General features: G+C 44.5%; 1 protein-coding gene across 2 annotated transcripts in view; it reads right to left on the reverse strand.

Moving 5' to 3' along the window:
* Window positions 1–2212: 2212 nt before the first annotated feature.
* The window catches only part of CILK1 (ciliogenesis associated kinase 1), a 53042-nt gene continuing 33772 nt past the window's right edge, over window positions 2213–21482 (reverse strand). Inside the window, exons 7-14 of one of the 2 annotated variants that reach the window (XM_032648069.1) lie at window positions 19883–20054; window positions 16979–17146; window positions 14430–14741; window positions 12877–13067; window positions 12615–12763; window positions 10418–10546; window positions 6742–6864; window positions 2213–5775 (exon numbers count right to left, since the gene is read on the reverse strand). In XM_032648069.1, the coding sequence (XP_032503960.1) occupies window positions 5621–5775; window positions 6742–6864; window positions 10418–10546; window positions 12615–12763; window positions 12877–13067; window positions 14430–14741; window positions 16979–17146; window positions 19883–20054 (1399 nt within the window). In that variant the 3' untranslated portion in view covers window positions 2213–5620. The remainder of the gene's footprint in view (window positions 5776–6741; window positions 6865–10417; window positions 10547–12614; window positions 12764–12876; window positions 13068–14429; window positions 14742–16978; window positions 17147–19882; window positions 20055–21482) is intronic. The other variant, XM_032648070.1, reaches the window with a different exon arrangement.

Here is a 21482-nt window from a genome sequence, read left to right on the forward strand (position 1 = left end):
TCCATAGATTTCTCTGGCAGAAACGTGGAGGATGAATTGGGACTGTGTGGGGTGGGGAAAGAGAGACCTGTTAAATGTCCGTGTGAATTATAGTAGCATCAAATATTTGAAGAAGATGGGTAAGAAAAGGTGAAATATTAATGAGGTGGAAAGGAGAAAAAGGTCGAGAATGATGTCCCTCCTCCAAACACACACACATACACACACACACACACAAACACACACACTTCCTTTTCCACCTTCCTTGTTTATTTTTCATAACATTTATTGTCATCTAACATACTATATTTTTAATTTATTTTGTTATCTGTCTGAAATTTTGATAGAATGTATGTTCCAAGAGGTTAGGGATTTTCATAATTTTTACAATATACTTTTGTATATCCTGCTCTTAGAATAATGCTTAGCACAGAGAAGGCGTTCAGAGAACACTTGTTGAAAGAAAGAAAGAAAGAATGAATGAATGGACGATACCTTGGTTCTAGCTCCACAAAGGTTTGGGGGAAATAATCATGAGTAGGTTTGTCTTTCATTCCTGAGAGCCGTACAACTGGAAATGTCCACTAGACAGTTGAAGAGGCCGGTGGGAGGTTGGGGTGAGCAGATGTAAGCTGTTATATTCAGAATGGATAAACAACAAGGTCCTATTGTGTAGCACAGAGAACTATATTCAATGTCCTGTGATAAACCATAAGGGAAAAGAATACTAAAAAAAGAATTATATGTATGTATAACTGAAGAACTTTGCTGTATAGCAGAAATTAACACATTGTGAATCAACTATATTTCCATAAAAAAAATAAAAATAAAATTAAAAAAGAGGCCAGTGACAACTCAGAAGAGAGGACTGAGATGGATTAACTTGGCAGCAAAAGGGTGAGTTTATCCAGAGAAAATATGTAAACTAAGAAGAAAAAACAAGAACAGCTGGGCACACCAAGAGTCAGGAAAGTCACTTTCAAATACGAAAAGCAACATGAGTTCAATTTCATTTTTCTAACTCTGACCTAACACAGAGATTACTCAAGTTGACGTAGGTAGGAAGCCATATATATTTCTTTTTTTTTTTTAAAGTGAAAGGAGGTTTATTCAGAGAAATACACACTCCACAGACAGTGTGGGCCATCTTGGAAGGTGAGAGAGGCAGAAGCCATATTTTCCAAACCTCCTGAAGGTGGTCATACTTTATCAATTTTTTCAACCCACCTTTCTACAAAGATTCGCTTTCATTGAACTAGGTAGGACGAGCATTATTATAAACGTTGTTGATCAGCCAAACCTCTATCTCCATTTTCTTATTTCTAATTGGTTGAACGATATCAAATTGTTGGTATTTTACTAATTTTTTTTTAACTTACAAAAATGGACACTTCATATGTCCAACCTAATAAATTAGGGGTCATATCATCCTAGTGATCTTGTTTACCCGAAAGAGAAACTAAGGCAGTGTCATAAGACTCTCATTAAACAAGCTTGTGGAGAAATTAAAAACTCCTGTTATAATAATTCTGCTATTCTACAACAGGTATGCTTAGGTCATTCTGCTCCTTGGAAGCCCCAGAAATCATTCTATTCTTGGAGACCCTTGGAGTTGCTCTCAGCCTGGGACAGTCTTACTCATGGTGTCTTTCTACGTACCTGATATATATCAATGTATTCAGAGGCCCTGGGAGCTCATCTCAGTCTTCGACCCTTCCCCCATCCAGGTCCGGGGATGTTCTGATGGGGAAGGGCACATCACCTACGGATTCGCCAATACAAGGTTAATTGGTAAATCATTTTCCCTCAAAATTCTTTTAAGGTTTCAAAGAATGTTTGGGAGAAGAAATTCCTGTGGAATTCTGTATGGAATTCATGAAGTTATGAGCTTCTTTTGAAGGTTTATATTGTACATGTGAGTGTACTATGAAAGCTAGAAAAACGCAAGGTAGGTATTAATCATGATGAAATCAGCAACAAGAAATTGTTTTGACCTGCTTTTTTTTTTTTAAATATTCCTACTCACCTAACTTGCTAAAAGCTAGATTTAAAAAGCCTCCACGTTGCAAGATAATGCTTCCTACTGCTAGTCTAAGTGTATGCTTCCAATTTCACAGCAGTATCACCATATTAAGCGTTAAGGAGAGGTTATAGAATATCAAAATTCCAGATTAGGAAATAGTAATGTTATTGTTTGATGGAAGAACATACAAACAAAAACAGAACACTCAAATCAATTTTTCTTAAACTGTAACTTTATTTGGAGCAGAATTTTCCTTAAGTTAACGTTTTTAAACACCTTAGGACAAACTATTCAAAAAAGGAACATTTTATTTCAGAAGGGGTTTGAGTAAGTGGTTTTCTGTCCTCCTACCTTCCCATCATATGAATATTTGCTTTATAATTAAATATATTCTTAGTTACTCCCTTGTAATCAAACCAGGAGACTAAATTGCTGTCAGCATCGAAATATCCACATCAGAAGACTGTTCAGGTCATTTTAAATTCACATTAGCACAATGACTATAAGAAACTGATAATACAGATTAACGTGATATTTGCCCCCAGTTTGTCTTCTATGGGTTTCCATGAGAAGGTCCTCACAATAAATTATATAAAATACAGTACTTTGGTTGGAAATTGTAAAAAATAATTCTAAAAATTAACCACATATATTAAACAAACAAGTTGCTACAGTATGCTTTAAATGATATAAAATAATTAGTATGTCAAACATTTTCTTATAAACATATTGCTTTGGATCATACATTGAGCTGAAACATACAGCCTGCATTCTTTTTCTCTCCTAAATGGCACAAAAATAATGGCTTGATGCCACCTCATGAAAAAACATGGTGCCTGTGAACTCCAACAGTACTGGTAATTTGTACTTAAAAACAGAACGATTCTTGCGTGACATGGGTTGCCTTGACTGTCTTCAATTTTTGATAACTCCAGATGATGACATAGCGTCAGTTTATTAGACGTATATAGTCCTTTAGGCAAGAGGTGTCTTAAAAATTGCTTAAAAATCAGTTTTCTTCCTATTCAAATCATACATGAGCTGGGTGAGGGCTTAGTAATTAATGGCAGCTTATCGTCAAATTAACAATCACACCAAGAGTAGCTTTTATGCCCATGCAACTTTCCCTGCAGTTCACACACATACCCTTTGGCATACCACTGTCACTGAAACTTTGGGCACTGTACCATTTCCTGACGTCCCAGAAAGCTTTCTGCCTGGAAATGAGGTACAGACGTGGATAGGTACAGTTAAACTCGTCATTCTTCTTGGTGTCTTGCAGTAGATTTTGTAAGTCTATAGTAACTAAAAATATAGGCAACAGGTAGCATTTCATTTTCACTTAACAAAATAATGGTGACTATTTGCTTCTATAGTACAGCTTGTATGCTCAATTTATCCTTTACCCGTTTCAGGGCGGGGGGAAAAGAGAGCTTTATAGGATTTTGCTAGTTCTTTAGAACTGACATTGTTTTTTCAGCCTTCTAGTTTGCTCAATGCGGCGTCAGCTACTTGACTTGCAAATGAATAAACATGTTTTGCTTCCCAAGGGAAGCTGTTTGCTGATAAACAAATGAAAGAGGAAGAAGAAGAAAAGTGAAATATTTTCTGAATTTGGGCCCTACAAACGTAATAGAAAAACAATTTTATAATGTGTAATAACCAGGTAACTGGGTTTTTCAATTAAAAAAAAATGTAATGACCTTAACGTAAGCTAGAGGGCCAAGAATATGGTATTCACAATCCATCTGGTTCTCTAGTGGGTATTTACAATTTAAAACCAGCTTTCCAGCAAGCTGGGTAAGCTTTCAGATTAACTTACTTTTTATACATAGTACAGAAAGGGGAAATAAATATTAACCTCATAGTAAAGGACTCATCTCTGAAAACACATTTTCTGTTGCTTGAGATAATGAGAATATAATACAGAAATGAATTCAGCTTCAAGTTGTGCTTACATATACATCTTTATTTCCTGAAGCTTTGCTGCCAGTTTGTTAACAGGAAAATATTACCTCTCAAATCCACATCCATCATGTGCTTTTCTCATGCCCCCAGCGATCATGGTGCTTGGTCAAGTATATTTTTGAGCCAGACTCTCCAAAGCACAAATTACTCCCTGATTTTTAGGTGAGGGCCCCTTGGGAACCATCCTGATTTGTTCAAGCTACAACATATTATGAATACGTCAAAGCAAAAATTTACCAACTTATTAGGTTGAATCATATCAAAGTGCCGATATTCATTTTAACCGACAAAAATGACAATTTCATTGGCTCAACTTGCTATATCCTGGAACCAAATGAGAGTGACTTGAGCCCTGCAAGAAGGCGAGTTAATATACTCAGGAGACTATGTCGCGTTTACAGACGGTGACCTTCTCTCTTGCCTTTCAGGCGACCATGAGTGGAGGCGAGTGTGCCCACAGAGGTGGATCAGAGTGGACGTTCTGTCTTTTTCTGTCTCCAAACTAGCTTTGTCATTTTCAAAATTGCTGTAAACATTCCTCTCAATGGAACAGCCTCTGCCCACCATATAGAGTTCTCACTGTTGAAAGAAACTACTCAAGGGTTAAGAGTTCTTTGAATGTGGCACGTGACAGACACTGACATCATGGTAGCTGTGACTTCCCAGACCAGTGGGACCTCTGCCATCTATCTTTCCTGCTCCCCAGATTGCCATGAAAACCGAGCTAAATGCAACATTCTGAGGGTTAGGATAATAAAAAATCTTCCGCTGCTTTGAAACTTAGCTTTTGGATCATGTATCTTGGCAGGGATATAGTTTAAGTGACCGTGTTAACCTTTACGTGGAGAACATTTTGGCTTGAAAAGCTTCCTTTTTGTGGGTACTTATACAAGTTGATTTCAAAAATGGAAGAAAATAGAATATCATGGCATAGCTTGGTTTCAGCTGGATATCTCCAACCACCAAAAAAGGTGTTATAAACATTTCTAAAAATATTTACTTAGAGTTCTTTCATCTGGGGAGTAAAAAGAAAACAAAGTGAATTACGTAATAGTACTTTTAGAACAGCACAGCGGTATCAAAAAGTCAAACCAATAACGTGGTATTGAGAACGGCAGATGGTCAGTTTTCTGGTGCTGAGGTCAGTCCAAAAAAGTCTAAAGTAAAGAATATGCCACATTTAAAATTTAACCACTTCACAAATATCTGCACACATTGAGGGAAAAACCCTTTATCGTGTAGCCTTAAATTGCACCCCTGTTGCAATACTGCATCATTATTATTCTATTTTTAAAAATCTGTATAAAATATTATCTGGAACCCCAAAGGAAAATCAATTAATCTTTAAAAACTTCCTTACAAAGTTGACTGTATAAAATGCTAAAACATAATCCATATATACAAAATGCTGCTGTTTAAGAAAATAATGGGACCCAGTTTTAGAATAAAATAACTTTGTACAAAAAAGGTACTGCCTTCAAATCAATATTAAAAAAAAAAACACTTAAAAAATGAATATTGAAATGTCTCAGTTCAGAAGAATAACTATAAAGTGTCTGCTTTTCCACCATCTGAAAGTCTCTTGCAGGTAGAACACCAGCTGGCTGAGGAAGAGTGTCCTGCTGTCCCCTACAAAGGGCTTCGTGACAGTCATCGCCGAGATGCATACTTTGCAGCCCAGTCCGTCCGGCCGTGCACGGGCTGGGCGGCCGGAGGCCGGGGCAGTGACCCGGGAGTGCTTCTAGGTTGGGTGTGGAAAAAAGGTCGCCCAGGATGAGGTCTCACAGCCTTCAGGGAAGAATAACCTGCAATGAAAGAAAAAGGTGGGTCTGACTGATATGGGACCCATGCAAACAAAGTGCGGCAAAGAGCATCCTGGTGACAAAAATATTAGCTAAGGAGAGTTGAAGAGCAGCCGCCTCTTCAGGGTCCTCCCTCCCAGTTAAGGACAACCCCATTCTATAGTGGTCAGGCTAGAATTACTGGTGTCATCCCTGACCCTTCTCTTTTTCTCAGATCCCACTTGTAATCTTCAGCAAATCCTATTGGCTCTACCTTCCAAACCTACCCAAAACCTGGCCCAGGTCAACCATCACCACTGGCCCAGGCCAGCCTCATTCCTCACCTGGATAATCGTGACAGCCTCCTGGTTGGTTTCCCTACTTCCACCCTGCTTGCCCTTTCAGTCTAGTGACAAGAGGGCTTGAGTGAGCCTGGAGATAGAAGTCAGATCCCCTCACTGCCCAGCTCAGAACCCTCCGGGGGCTTCCATGTGGCTCAGAGTCATGACGACGTGCTTACAGTGACCTGTGGGGGGCGCCCCCCATCACCTCTCTGACCTCCTCTTCCTGCTACCCTCCCCTTGTTCACACCATTCCTGCACTCCGCCATCCTGCTGTTCCTTGCATCTACCAGGCCCATCCTACCTGGAGGCCCAGGCACTAAGAGCCTGCGTTATAGGGCTTTCTTGCTCACCTCCTGTAGATCTTTACCCAACGGTTCCTTTGCAGTGAGGTCTTCTTCGGCTGCCCTGTGTAAAATGCATCTGCACCCCACACTCCCTACTCCCTGCTTTAGTTTCCCCTTAGCACTTTTGGAGCATCTTATTTGGTCTACTAATTGTCTGTAGAGTACAAGTTCCAGGAGGACAGGGAGTTTTGTGTCTCCTTCACTCGTGGACCCTAGGCCTACAAGGTCCAGCACAAAGCAGTTGTTTGATAACTGTTTGTTGAATCAATTCATGAATAATAATAATCTGAAATAGAACTTACCAGGGGAAGGGTCAGGTATAGGTGCCACGTGGACCCTCTGCACAGTAGAACCGATTTCTTTTTTCAGAAAGGAAGGGATATAGTTTCCAGCCAGTCCACCAGAACTTGTTGAGGTGGAACCAACTGATTTGCAAAAGGAAAAGCTTGTTACTGCCAAGACGTGCACAGGACACCAATGGGGGTAAAGGACAGTGGGGCAGGACAATAGAGAACCAGGTTTTGACTTTCAGGGGAAAAGAATTAGGATAAAAACAGTGAATTCCGAGCAAAGCATTCCACCACATTACACTGCTGGAAACACTGGGGGATGGGGCGAGGGTGTGCAAAGACAGTGCTGACCCTGTAGCCTGTACCCACAAGGAGGCTGGTAGGTTGGTTTGCTTAAAAAAAAGGGGAAATTTGGAATTTTCTGTTTGTAATAATAAGTTTAAGCTGTTCTGGAATTTTCTTTTTCTGCTCCATAATATACAAGAGTTAGCCTTCCATGTCAGTATATACAAATTCCAGAATATGGTTAAATCATAGGTCATTTAACCATTCTCTTATTGATCAGCATACAGGTTATGTTAATTATTTAGCTATTATAAGTAATTCTATGCTAAGTATTGTCCAGAACCAGAAAATTAATCCTTATTAAAATATATTAAATACGTTCACTTTTTATGTCATTTCTGTCTTGAGACAGTTTTAAGGGCAGGAACTGGGTGCTATTCATCTTAGTGTTCCAGGCGTTTCATGGAAAGCCTTACATATAGCAAGTAATCAATATGTATCGGATGGGTGAATGCGTATCTATAATGAGCCTTATTATTAAGGCTTCAAGGTGCACACGGAATAATGAAGAATGTTATACAAATGGAAGTTATATCCATTCGGAAGAGTTCATGAGGGGGAGAGCTGCTCTCTGTCTTCACAACACAGAGCATTCTTGGCAACTGCTCAAGGCAGAGCGGGAGAAAGGGTCTGGAGCTCATGTGCGAGGAGCTGTGTTGGTCAGCTGAAGCACATTTTGCAATTTTGGTGACTAGATAGATAAGAAGAAAAATGGGAAGAGAATTTGAACAAGGAAATCACAGAAGGAAAAAGACGTAGAGTCAGTAAACACAAGAGAAGATGATCAACCTTCATTAGTCAATGGGGCATGCGGGTTGAAGCCACAGTAAGATGCCATTGCACACCCTCAGATGAGCACCCGTTGACAATCTCAACAGTACCAAGAGGCATCAAGGGCAGAGCACAACTCCCACACCCTGCTGGACAGCAGCTGGTTAAAGTCCAAGATGAACACAGCCTTTAAGCTAACGCATTTACGTCATACCCAGAAACCTCACACGTGCACACCACCTATAGGGGGCATCAATGTTCACTCCGGTGCTCTAACTGTGAAAACTGTCAACAACTTACATGTTGGTCAAGAAGAGAAGGAATGAATAAATTATGTTCTAAGTGTCCATCAACAGATGAATGGATAAAGAAGATGTGGTATAGATATACAAAGGAATACTACTCAGCCATAAGAAAGAACAAAATTTTGCCATTTGCAGCAATATGGATGGACTTGGAGGTCATTATACTAAGTGAAATAAATCAGATAAAGACAAATACTGTATGATATAACTTATATGTGGAATCTAAAAAATATTAACAAAGAAACAAAACTGAGTTATTTGTAGTAAGGCGGATGGACTTAGAGTCTGTCATACAGAGTGAAGTATGTCAGAAAGAGAAAAACAAATACTGTATGCTAACACATATATATGGAATTAAAAAAAAACGGTTATGAAGAATCTAGGGGCAGGACAGGAATAAAGACACAGATGTAGAGAATGGACTTGAGGACACAGGGAGGGGGAAGGGTAAGCTGGGATGAAGTGAAAGAATGGCATGGACTTATATACACTACCAAATGTAAAATAGATAGCTAGTGGAAAGCAGCCGCATAGCACAGGGAGATAAGCTCGGTGCTCTGTGACCACCTAGAGGGGTGGGATAGGGAGGGTGGGAGGGAGACGCAAGAGGGAGGGGATATGGGGATATATGTATACGTATAGCTGATTCACTTTGTTATACAGCAGAAACTAACACACCAATGTAAAGCAACTATACTCCAATAAAGATGTTTAAAAAAAATATTAACAAACTAATGAATGTAACAAAAGAAAAGCAGACAGATATAGAGAACCAGTGGTTGCCAGTGAGGAGAGGGAAGGGAGGAGGGGCAGTATACGGGTAGGAGATTAAGAGGTACAAGCTATTAGGTATAAAATAAGCTACAAAGGATATATTATACAGCACAGGGAATACAGCCAATATTTTATAATAACTATAAGTGGAGCATAACCTTTAAAGATTGTGAATCACTACAGTGTACAACTGTAGCTTATATAATATTGAACAGCAGCTATACTTGAATTCAAAAAATTATATTCTAGTATGAATAATAAATCGCGGTATCATACACTTATATATATTGTATATGTAATACTATACATAATGCGATATATATTCTATGGATGTATAATTGCTGCATATGTAATATAATTATTAAAATGAGTGGAGATCCAGGATTATATGCATATAGATTTTAAAACATGCAAAACCATACTAGGTATTTCTTGTATACTAAAAACAAAGCATGGGGCTTTCCTAGTGGTGCAGTGGTTGAGAGTCTGCCTGCCAATGCAGGGTACATGGGCTCGTGCCCCGGTCCGGGAAGATCCCACATGCCGCCGAGCGGCTGGGCCCGTGAGCCATGGCCGCTGAGCCTGCGCGTCCGGAGCCTGTGCTCCGTGACGGGAGAGGCCACAACAGTGAGAGGCCCGCGTACCACAAAAAAAAGATAAAAAAATACATGAACACTCAATGGACAAAGGCAGGGAGAAGAGAAGCCCAGATGTTTACTTGGCATGTGGAAGGGGAAGCAGCCCACAGCAGGGGAAGCTGTCTACTGGGCATGGGGTATGTCTGCCTGGAGGACTTCTGAAATTCATCCGTCTATTATAAAAAGAGTAGGCAGGGGCTTCCAAACCGTCCACCTTCCAACCAGAAGGGGTTCTGATGCCCAGGGCTAAGGCTGGGCCATCAGACAGAAGGGAGAAGCCAGAGCAAGGCAGACCCAGTGAAGTGTGACACTGGAGGTCGCCCACCACAGAGCAGAGCCTCGGAATCCAGACCCGTAAGACTGTTTTTCCCTCACACCAGGGAAGACTGCTCTCATCCCCTGCTACTCTTTTCATGTTTTTTTTTTTTTGTTGTTGTTGTTGTTTTGTCGGTTTTTTTGCAGTACGCGGGCCTCTCACTGTTGTGGCCTCTCCCGTTGCGGAGCACAGGCTCCGGACGCGCAGGCTCAGCGGCCATGGCTCACGGGCCCAGTCGCTCCGCAGCATGTGGGATCTTCCCGGACCGGGGCACGAACCCGTGTCCCCTGCCTCAGCAGGCGGACTCTCAACCACTGCGCCACCAGGGAAGACCCCCCGCCGCTACTCTTGACGGCGGAGTCCGAGGGAACTGGCGGAGTCCCCAAGGCCTGCTGCCAGGTGAGAGAGGGCAGCACGGGCCTGGAAAAGAGGCCCAAGGTTTTCACGCCAGAGAGGCCCTTGTGGTTCCACAGCTTGTCACCCTGCCACGTCCAGAGAATCTGCTTCTTATCATTTAGGGGTTAATCATCATTGCTCACCTGAATTTATTTTGCTGATCACTGATACCATCCCTGAAGATTTTCCAGACAAAGCAGAACTAGACCATGGATTAGATGGAATAAAATCCTTTCCTGGACTCGGGAGTATGCCGTTTCTTATATTTATTCCTAAAAGGGAAGAAATGTTTTTCAAATGCAAAATTTATATTTAATCTTGCATCACATGTCAGAGATGAAACGAATGCAGAATCCAATCTGTCCAAGACTTCCCGTGTTTCAACAATCAAAGCAAAAACTGACCATGATGATGTCATCAGATAGGTGGCAGAGGAAAGATGCCATCTTCGGGGTGAGTGTGCTGTCTCACTGGTGGGTGGCCTGACAGACCTCAACTTCTACCAACAGATCTGTCCACGTCTGATGTCTTGACCACCTGGTGCAGTCCTGGGCTTCTGGGTCCCTTGGCCTTCCTACTCGTCCGCCTTCGCAGACCACTGCCTTTCTGTCAGCTGCCCAAGTTCTTCTCTTGTCCCTCCACACCCCCAAGCCCAGCTCTGCAGCCCTCTGCTCTCCTCTTTCCGAATTCTGAGATTCCATCCTCTCAACCTGACATGGACTATTGGAGGTGACTCTGGTCTGTACCAATGACCCTCACTGACTCCCTCACGCCCAAGGCTGCCTTGACCTCAACTGCAAGACAAACCACTCTCCCCCCCGGACCACCCACGTCCCACTCCTATCAGGCCTTGAAGGTAGCTTTCAGAACAGAAAAACTCAATTCATCCTTTACCCTTCTTCATCCCCTAGAGCCAGAAAGAAATAACTCTCTCTGCCTGTGCTCACTGCAGCTGGAGTCTTTGCCCCCCCCATACCCTGTCATCTGGGAAGTGGCAGGCCAATCTCCTAAGGCCACAGTGCCAAGCCTGATGAGGTCTGGCAGGATTTAGGAGGCCTGTTCCCAGTCAAGAGTGGGGAACCAGTGCATCAGCAGGGCCTCCATTCCCCGCCCTAGGTCTCCACCCTGGGTCTGAGCACCACTGTCCCCACCTGGACAACAGTGACAGCTTGTGGGCCCCTCACCCATGCAGCACACAGATGTCAAAAAAAGCACGTCAGTCCACCAGCTACGACCCTTCAAGAGCTTCCAGTGGCTCATGAAATAAAATCCAAATTTCTTATAAGACACCCAAAGATGCCTCACGCGTCTTAACACCTCATCCTCTCTGACAGAGCTCGGGCCATATGCTGGCCTCTCACAAGCCAAGCCCTTTCCTGCCTGCAGGCCTCTGTACTGGCTGTTCCCTCTGCTCAGCATGTCTCTGTGCACGTGGAGTTCTTTCCCAATCGCTGGGGCCCAGGTCGGAGTCACTTGCTCAGAGAGGCCTTCCCCGACCACTCTGTCTAAAGTACTGCCTCTGCCCCTATTTCATCACCCTTAACGCCAGTTGTCACCATCTGTGGCTATGGTGTGTCCATTTATTTAGGGACTGTCTCCCACCACTAGAAAATACGAGGGTGAGGATACTGTCTACAGGCTGCTGGCTAAAGTCACTGCATAGCCTGTGATGTGAATGGAGGCCCTAGAGGTGGGCAGCCTAGTGGCCCCTCTTGGCTATTGTGTCCTCCAGATTCTCAGTGCCCAGCATAGGACGCTGTGCAACACGGATTTACTGATGGAATGAATTTGTGAATGAACGGTTGGCTAACCCTGTACGCCTAGAACACGGAGAATGCGAAGAGAGGTCTGGGTCCCCTCCAACTACAATGTTTCACTTAACCCCTGTGGTACAGCCACATGGGTTGACTAAGCTCCCATCTGCTTTCCTGAGAAAACACACAGGGCTGGTAGTTTCTGGAGAGACCTTGGGCAAGCTGCCTGGTTCTTCCTGGTTACTCCTTCCCTGGGGACTGGACCCGGTTTCCTCTACCAAATTTCTTATCTTAGGCAACTACAGAAGATAAGAATGTGAAGCCTGGGAATTCCCTGATGGTCCAGTGGTTAGGACTCCGCACTTCCACTGGTCAGGGAACTAAGATCCCACATGCCATGTGGCCAAAAAAACAAGAAGGAAAGAATGTGAAGCCTGGGCTTCAGCTAGTATTTCTATGGTGGTCCCACCAGTTCGGAAGAGAAGCCCCAAGCACTTGCAATGCAAAACAGGATCTTTGTGAACACGTGATTCCAGGGACACGATTTCTTATCCGCGATCAGAGCAGAGGCGGGAATGTTTATTACCAGGCAGGTACCGGGAGTGCTTCAGGTAGTGCTGCTTGGCCGCCGACCTCAAGGTGGGCGTGTCGCACCGGGGATAGGATGTCTGGGTTGGGGCACTATTTCCGGTGCCCACGGGCTCTGAGGGCTTCAGGTCCAGAACACTCTCAAATCTGAGTGGGGAGAAGATGGTTTTGGTCAGCACGAGCTGGGCGGCTCATCGGACGTAAAGATGACCTCACAGACCCCAGGTGCAGTCCGTGCACAGACAGGAGCCCACACTTGCCTGCACAGAGTCTCATCGCTCTGTCTCTTCTTGTTTTTCAAGTCAATTCTGGTGAACGATGGGCTGAAATCCGAGTCATCTAAGTCAGCCCAGCTATCAGGATCCTTTGCTAACCTGGAAACGAGACCCCACCTTCTCCTACTCTTTGGCTTGATCTCACCATTTTTGTGCTCCAGGCCAGTGAGAATTCTCTGTGTATACAAGGAGAGGGGGGGAAAAAAGCAATACTTGGCATTAACGGAGCTCACCCACGAGTAATCCCCATTCTGAACTTTCTCAGTTATGTAAAGGAGGGTTCTGGAGCGTCTCCTTCCCCAATATGCACTGTTTATTGGAAAGGACAACGGTGGAAAACACAGTCCTGGACCTGTGTCATTCATCCTGCACAGATTACATCAGTTTTCATTCAATGGGGACGCTAAGCTGTGTAAGGTAAGGATTTAAAACAAGAAATTTAAGGTACTTCTTACGTATGAGGAAAGTGGCTGGATGCTCAAACAGGGCTCATCTCTGAAAGAGTTAGTGTGATTGACACTGTCCTAAATAGAATGTAAGAGAATATAGCTAAAGTGTCAGTCACCTGCTCTGTTATAGAGAACGATGCAATTAATGCCTTCTCAGTAGACCTGGATCCAATTTAACTGCAGAATTAGCTACAGTAAGAAATTTCCAAACACTCACTGCTGCTGCAGGGGGGCGGGGGTAAAGTGGACAGTCTGGAGACACCATCCCTGAAACCTCAAGCTGCCCTAGTCGGGAACCAGCACTCACTGAGTGAATGCTAGTCGACAGATAAAGTATTATTTTTGCATAAAGGTGTTAGAAGATCAGGCTCTCAGACAGCACTGTAAGGCTAATGGAAACCAGACTCCCGTGTCAGATTCTTATCTTATTGACTAACACTCACTGTTTCCTTTGGAACAGCAAGAGGAAAAGAAAGAGCTGGGCTCCATCAACAGCCTGGCATTACCAGCATTGACTGATGGTACCGATAGGAATAATGATCTACAAATATTAGTGGGGCACTTGATGATTTTCAAAACACCTTCACAGGCAGCAGGACCTTTGAGCCCCGTGAACAGCCCTGTCTGGTGGGCAAGACAGGCATTAGGATCCTCCTTTTCCGGATTAGGACACTGAGTCCACAGGGATCGATAATAACAATGACTAGCGCTCTCTCATTATCCACCCCTGTTTCACAGATGAGGGAGCGAGGAGCACAGAGGCCAGGTACCCTGCACAGGGTCACAAAGCTATGAAACAGCAGAGCCGAGATGTGAGACCCTAGTGATCTGGGGCCGCGTCCAGCCTTTGGCCACCACCCCACGGCCAGGCCCCCAGGCACGGCACTGTAATTCACAGGCAGAGCCAGAACTTGAACTTAGACCTTTAACCCCAAAGCCAAGGCTCTTTTCACAAGTCCACGATATTGCAAAGACAGAGCTATGATAATTAGACCTTATCTGCTGAAAAAGAAAATATTTCACTCAGTAGGTAGGGTCAGAGGAGGGACGGGCCAGACACAGGGCTCTCGAGCGAATCTTCCTGCTTACTGCCTGGGGATGCTTGGTGTGGAGGGATGGCAAGAGCAAAGGGCTTGGCTTGTCCTCTGGGAGGTGATCCGTCCTGGAAGCCTCGGCTTTGTAGGGGTACGTGTGATGCTGAGGGGGCTGGCTGGCTTGATGCTGTCTCAAAGAAATGCGCGTGTGTGGCTTGGTTGGGGGCTGGGCAGGAGGGACCGGCTTTATGTGAGGCGGTGGGGCTGCCTTTTCCAGACCGTCCTTCTGTGGTCTTCCTGAATCTTGAAGGCTCTGCGTGGTGCTGCCCAGGGGGTGCCCAACCTGGAAGTAAGGATATCGCAGCGCCTGGAACGACACATAAGGCTGTTTTAGGAGAAGAATCTGGCCGGGAAGGTTGACACCATTCAGGGTTGCTGGCTAGATGTCACGAAACCGGTTTACTACAGTTGCTTAGCCCAAACCAACTGTAAAACAGCATCCTGAATCTGTAACACCCTTTGTGAATTTCCTTATCTAAAATAGTGTAAAATGTACAGACTGGATGCCACACTCAAATTACTTGGGTAAAGCACCCAGGTTCACTGCTATGCCCTTTGCTACTTCTGCCAGTATCCTGGCTTTGTAACTTATTTGCTGTGTGTCTTAAATATAATATTTCACCGTTCTAAGCCCATTTCTTCAGTCCATAGAAAGAAAAAAAATAAAATGGAGAGAGCCAAGTATAATGATCCAGGAGGACTCTGAAAAATCAAATATAAAATAAGCAGGTACAGATAAACAACAAGGATTTACTGTATAGGACAGGGAACTATCTCCAATATCTTGTAATAATCTGTCATGGAAAAGAAATGTATATAAAACTATCACTTTGCTGTACACCTGAAATTAACACAATATTGTAAATCAACTATACTTCAACTAAAAAAAGAATAAAATAAGCAGGTGCATCTGCTTTAACACCAGAAACGCCAAGAGTGTAATGCATGCTACAGTTAAACCTTGCCCATCAAGATAATCACGCTCTCTGGATCGCCGAGGGATAAATCTTAAAGTGCTGGGTTTGCAATTCTTTCTGAAATACCCCTAGTCTTTTTGAGTGGAAGTCATTGAATACAACATAACCTTTCTCGATGAATCTGGGACATAGCTATAAACACCTGTAATGATAATAAGTGTAGATACAGAGGCAAATAACATGGATACTCCCATAGTGGTCCTGGACCCTGATATCTAACTCGGAAAGTCTTCTCTGTAGTCCCAGGTATTTTTGCAACTCTCAACTGACTTGGGGGTATTTTTAGCTTTTCTGATACTATTCTTAAAAGTACACATTCCTCTCCTGGTTCCTGGGTTCCTTACAGAATCTTTTTCTTTTCATCTCTAAAAAACTTTTCATCATAAAAAACTGGGTTCATCAGAAAGCTTCCTTCCTGCCCTGAAACCATTTGTTTCTCCAACCTTCTTGAGCCATCCAGGGTCTTGGCTGTTTCTTCTTTGAGCCACTGGACAGCTGCTTTTCTCCCATTCCTTAATCCCCCCAGCCGTCAGCTCTCAGCTCTCACAAATTCTAACGTCATGTCGGCCCTGTCTTCAAGTGCCTCTGTCACTGTCGCTCAGCCAAATCACTGACTCTGATTAGAACTGGTCACCTTCTTGATTCTCTGAGCAGTGGGATTATCAATGAGACAAGCTGAGAAGGGGCCGGGTACAACTACCACAAAAAGAAGCTGGCAGGAGGCCTGGCGGGGTTTGAAGCCCATGGCACTACATGTCTCTTTTGGGTGCACTTTATAATCTAAGTCAAAGTGGCCTTGGGGGAGGGCGGATTGGGAAAACGGGAGGTATGGAATTGGGAAAACAGTAGATGTGTCATCCACGGACAGAACTGCCATTGATAGCACACAATCTGTACTAGTTACTGGTGGAGTTATTAAGGCAAATCACTTAAGCTTTCTTTTCTTTTTTTTGTTTTTGCAGATCACTTATACTTCCTGAGATTCAGTTTTCTCATTTATAGAATGAAAACAGTAACACCTACCTCATGGAGACTTCACAGCGTTAAAATCACATAAAAACATACTAAAGCATGTGCAAACTATAAAGGGCTATAAAATGCTAATTACATTTATTATCCTAGCGCTCTCTCTCTCTCTGTCATCTGTAAAACGAGTGATTTGGATCTTACAAGACATTTTCACTTTGAAACTGCCTTTCAACAACCAGTACTGCCTTATAAACAAACTGCTACATCATCTTAACTCATAGAGAATATATTTGAAAACATCTGCCAAAGACAGGTGGATATATGTTTATTTTCATTTTCACATATACGGTGATATATGACGTGAATTGTATGGCAATTTTCAAAGCAACTATATTGTTTACACCTTAACTACTTTAGACACAGACAGTTTTAAACTATTTTAAGTTCTTATACCTTATATAGTTCACCATTAGTGGTATTCAATAACTAGTTTTCACACATAATGCCTAATAAAATACTTCCCATGAGATTTATAGGAATTATTCACAGTTAGACATGAACTTCGAGAGAAACGCATCCGGAGAAAATGGAAGGAAACCTGACTAGCTGTTGGCCGTTTCTTGGGATCCCACTGCAGCATGTCTCTCAGGAGATGAACTGCTTCGCTGCTGGCATTTGGAATCAGGGTCTTCAAGTTATTGGGCACACAGTGGGGCCAGCGGAAGTTCATGGCACTCGACAGTTGGTAGCCTTCAGGCCAGTCAGTCTGAAAGAAGGAAAAGGTAGAAAATCTTGCTCAGCCAGTCGCTGTGATCGGACTTTATAATCTGGCATGTATGACGTGTCACTGCCACGTCCATACTAACTATGGTGGTGGTGGCACTGTGGGTACTGAAATGCAGGAGGATGCTAACAGAGAGACACAAAGAACAGGAAGACTGGGGAACAGTGGGAAAGACACTGGATTTGCCACCAACTTTTTTTTTTTTTGGCTGAATCGCGTGGCTTGCAGGATCTTAGTTCCCTGACCAGGGATTGAACCTGGGCCACGGCAGTGAAAGCGCCAAGTCCTAACAACTGGACCGCCAGGGAACTCCCCATTCCAACTTATTTTATAACTTTAACACAAGACAGTTCACCTCTTGAGATCTGGGGGTTGAACCAAATTAGTATTTTCCCAATTGTGTTCCATGAGACATAGGTTTTAGAAACTGCTAATGAGATTTTTTGGGGGGAAAAAATAAAACAAAACACCTTGTTCTTGGTCAGATAAACTTGTGAAAGCCTCATATGACTATATCCCCATCTTGGTGAGTCAAAGTACAAATGCTTAGAATCCCAGCAGTCAGGAGAGCTATTAGTCTCAAGTCCTCCACTTTTTCATGCATCAGACCTACGGGGCACTCAGCGTGGGGGCGAATGACAGAAGATGCTAAGCAATCAGTCTTTAAGATCCCTGTTAGCTCCAACAAACTCCTGTTTTATAAGACACATTCTGATGTAATTGCTTTTCATTTTTTTAAAGTGAAGTGGCAGAATATATAGCTTGTATCATTCATTCACTTAGAATAGTTACCGAGGGCCTCCTATATACTTAATGTTGTTGGGTATCCAAAAAACAATCCAATATAAATCCTGTCCTTAAAGATATTATGGGGCTTCCCTGGTGGCGCAGTGATTGGGGGTCCGCCTGCCGGTGCAGGGGGCGCGGGTTCGTGCCCCGGTCCGGGAAGATCCCGCGTGCCGCGGAGCGGCTGGGCCCGTGAGCCGTGGCCGCTGGGCCTGCGCGTCCGGAGCCTGTGCTCTGCAGCGGGGGAGGCCACAGCGGTGAGAGGCCCTCGTACCGAAAAAAAAAAAAAAAAAAAAGATATTATGGTCGGAAAGAGGAAATAAGACATTTATTTTAAAAGCACAGTAACACAAAATAAAAAGTAACGAAGGTCACAAGAGAAGTAGAGATACAGTCATCCAGAGGAGGGACAGATTCCAGCAGGAGAGTCTGGAAATCTTGAAGAGGTGGCACTAATGATTCCTTCAGATAATTTTTCTTTCTTTTTTTTTTTTTTTGGCGGTACGCGGGCCTCTCACTGTTGTGGCCTCTCCCGTTGCGGAGCACAGGCTCCGGACGCACAGGCTCAGTGGCCATGGCTCACGGGTCCAGCCGCTCCGCGGAACTTGGGATCTTCCCGGACTGGGGCACGAACCCGTGTCCCCTGCATCGGCAGGCAGACTCTCAACCATTGCGCCACCAGGGAAGTCCCCTTCAGATAATTAAAAAAAATTTTTGAGGGTCTGGTTTGTACCAGCAATGGTGCTAGAATGTGTAAAATAAATGCAAAAAGAAACACGAGACAAATCCCTTCCCTGAGTGAGCTTATGGTCCAGGAAACAGATTATGTACACATGATATATTAATAACACAGAACACAGCTGAACATGAAGAGATTAGAGGAATAGGGAGGAGAAAGATTACGAGGGTCTTGGAAGAAGAGTGGGATTGGGGCACATGAGACATGCACTTGGCAGAAGCGGGAGATTCTAGAGCACAGAGCCAGGAGGGGTGCAAGTGGCGGATAAGGGATTAGTTAGGGGGCTGGGCAGTAGATATTTTTAGGAGGGGAGGACAGTACCAGAGCTGTTCTTTAGGGGAATAAGTCTGGCCACAGACTGGAAGAAACGCTGGAGGGAAAAGACTTGAAGGCAGAAAGACTGGGGAGATGCCCCCCTCCCCAGACACAGGCAGGGCTTCAGTCTGAGATACTGGCTGAAGATAGCAGGATCTATGGGCCAACTGCTTGGATAAAGGGAAAGGGGAGCAAGGGAGAGAGGAAGAAGGTAAAACTGAAACTCAGCCTCAAGGCTAGGCTCTGGGATGTGATGGGACCACAGGCAGAAGTGGAGAATGAGCGAAGGAGGCTGGTTGGGGGCGAAACAAAAAGCAGTCTGGGGCTCCCCTCGTGGCCCAGTGGTTGAGAGTCCGCCTGCCGATGCAGGGGACGCGGGTTCGTGCCCCGGTCCGGGAAGATCCCACATGCCGCGGAGCAGCTGGGCCCGTGAGCCATGGCCGCTGAGCCTGCGCGTCCGGAGCCTGTGCTCCGCAACGGGAGAGGCCACAACAGTGAGAGGCCCGCGTAAGCAGTCTGGGTCAGACGTGCTGAGTTGGAGGTAAGGGTGAGGGTGTCAGGGAAACTTCCCAGAGAAAGATGTAAATTTGTGACCAGAGTTATAAAGGAAAGGGGGAGGGCTACAGATCACATTAGGAGACGTCTGCACGGATAAGAGTTGTAGCCACGAGAACGCAGAAGCTCTGCAAGGGAGCGGAGAGGACGCGGGCAGAAAAGCAGAGGAAGCCAGGACGTCTTCCACTGCAGGGTAGGAGAAGGGCGTGGAGGACTACCCAGGGCGAGGAAGATCCAGAACGAGCCGGTGCTGCCCAGGGCAGGGGGCAGGGAACACAGGAAGCTGCAGCTTTGTCCCACAGGCCTTTGTCCCACCTCATTACCTTTTTGGGTGTCCCCAGCACTTGGCAGATTTTGAAGATTGTGTCGATCTCACTGGCCCCGGGGAAGAGTGGCCGGAGGGTGTACACCTCTGCCATGATGCAGCCCACGGCCCAGATGTCGATGGGGGAGCTGTAGTTTGTGGACCGCAGGAGCACCTCCGGGGCCCGGTACCTGCAAGACCAAGGAGAAGCTAGTTCCACACCTGCCGGTCAGAAGCAAACTAAATACACAATCAGCTCCTCAGAGCGTTTCTGTATTTCTGTTTTCTGTCTAGTTCAGGGCGGTGCGTGGACTCATCAAGCAACAGCTGTAGCTGCGGTGTAAAGCTGGACTCCTCTGCTTCACAGGGTTTTCTGTGGAGCATTTCTTGACAGGCCTCTGCTCTATAGCATTTTCGAGAAATACAGACAGTGAGAGAGAACAGGAAAAGAGCGAGTTAGAGAGGAGGGAGAAGGAGCGAGAGACAATATAGAACTAGTGGTCTGTAGGCTCTTCTTGGTCATGGCCAACTGCTTAAATAAAATTCTTAGGGCCTGAAAGTTTTAATAACACCAACTGGCTGATTTTCAGACAGGTCTTTGGAGAATCTTTTACACAACTCTTTTAGGAAAAGGTCTTCTGGAAGCTCTATATACAGAATATTATTTAGATTATGGAAAAGCACAAGGGACTTCCTTATTAAAAATTTTTTTATTGAAGTATAGTTGATTTACAGTGTGTGTTAGTGTCTGTTGTACAGCAAAGTGATTCAGATACATATATTCTTTTTCAGATTCTTTTCCATTATAGTTTATTACAAGATATTGAATATAGTTCCCTGTTCCCTGTTGAACTTCCTTCTAAAATTGTTTACAACACAAGCTTTTCTTAAAAAAATAAATTTATTTATTTTTATTTTATTTATTTTTGGTTGCGTTGGGTCTTTGTTACCACGCATGGGTTTTCTCTAGTTGCGGTGAGCAGGGGCTACTTTTTGCTGTGGTCCGTGGGCTTCTCACTGCGGTGGCTTCTCTTGTTGCAGAGCACGGGCTCTAGGCGTGCGGGCTTTAGTAGTTGTGGCTCAGGGCTCTAGAGCACAGGCTCAGTAGTTGTGGCGCACGGGCTTAGTTGCTCCACAGCATATGGGATCTTCCCGGATCAGGGCTCAAACCCGTGTCCCCTGCACTGGCAGGCAGATTCTTAACCACTGTGCCACCAGGGAAGCCCCTATAATACAAGCTTTTAGGCTTGTACAATGCCAACATTCCTACACATATGTGTTTCAAATGGTGTTCTTAGTGGAAAATTAGTATTTGTGACAATATTATCCTCAGTATAATCACATGGTCTTTAAATGGTCTTTAAAAATAAGAAATGCAGGGCTACCCTGGTGGCGCAGTGGTTGAGAGTCCGCCTGCCGATGCAGGGGACGTGGGTTCGTGCCCCGGTCTGGGAAGATCCCACATGCCGCGGAGCGGCTGGGCCCGTGAGCCATGGCCACCGAGCCTGCGCGGACGGAGCCTGCGCGGACGGAGCCTGCGCTCCGCAACGGGAGAGGCCACAGCAGTGAGAGGCCCGCGTACTGCCAAAAAAAAAAAAAGGAAATGCAAACATTAATAT

This window comes from Phocoena sinus, chromosome 11, assembly GCF_008692025.1.
Source record: "Phocoena sinus isolate mPhoSin1 chromosome 11, mPhoSin1.pri, whole genome shotgun sequence".
Classification (NCBI taxonomy): domain Eukaryota; kingdom Metazoa; phylum Chordata; class Mammalia; order Artiodactyla; family Phocoenidae; genus Phocoena; species Phocoena sinus.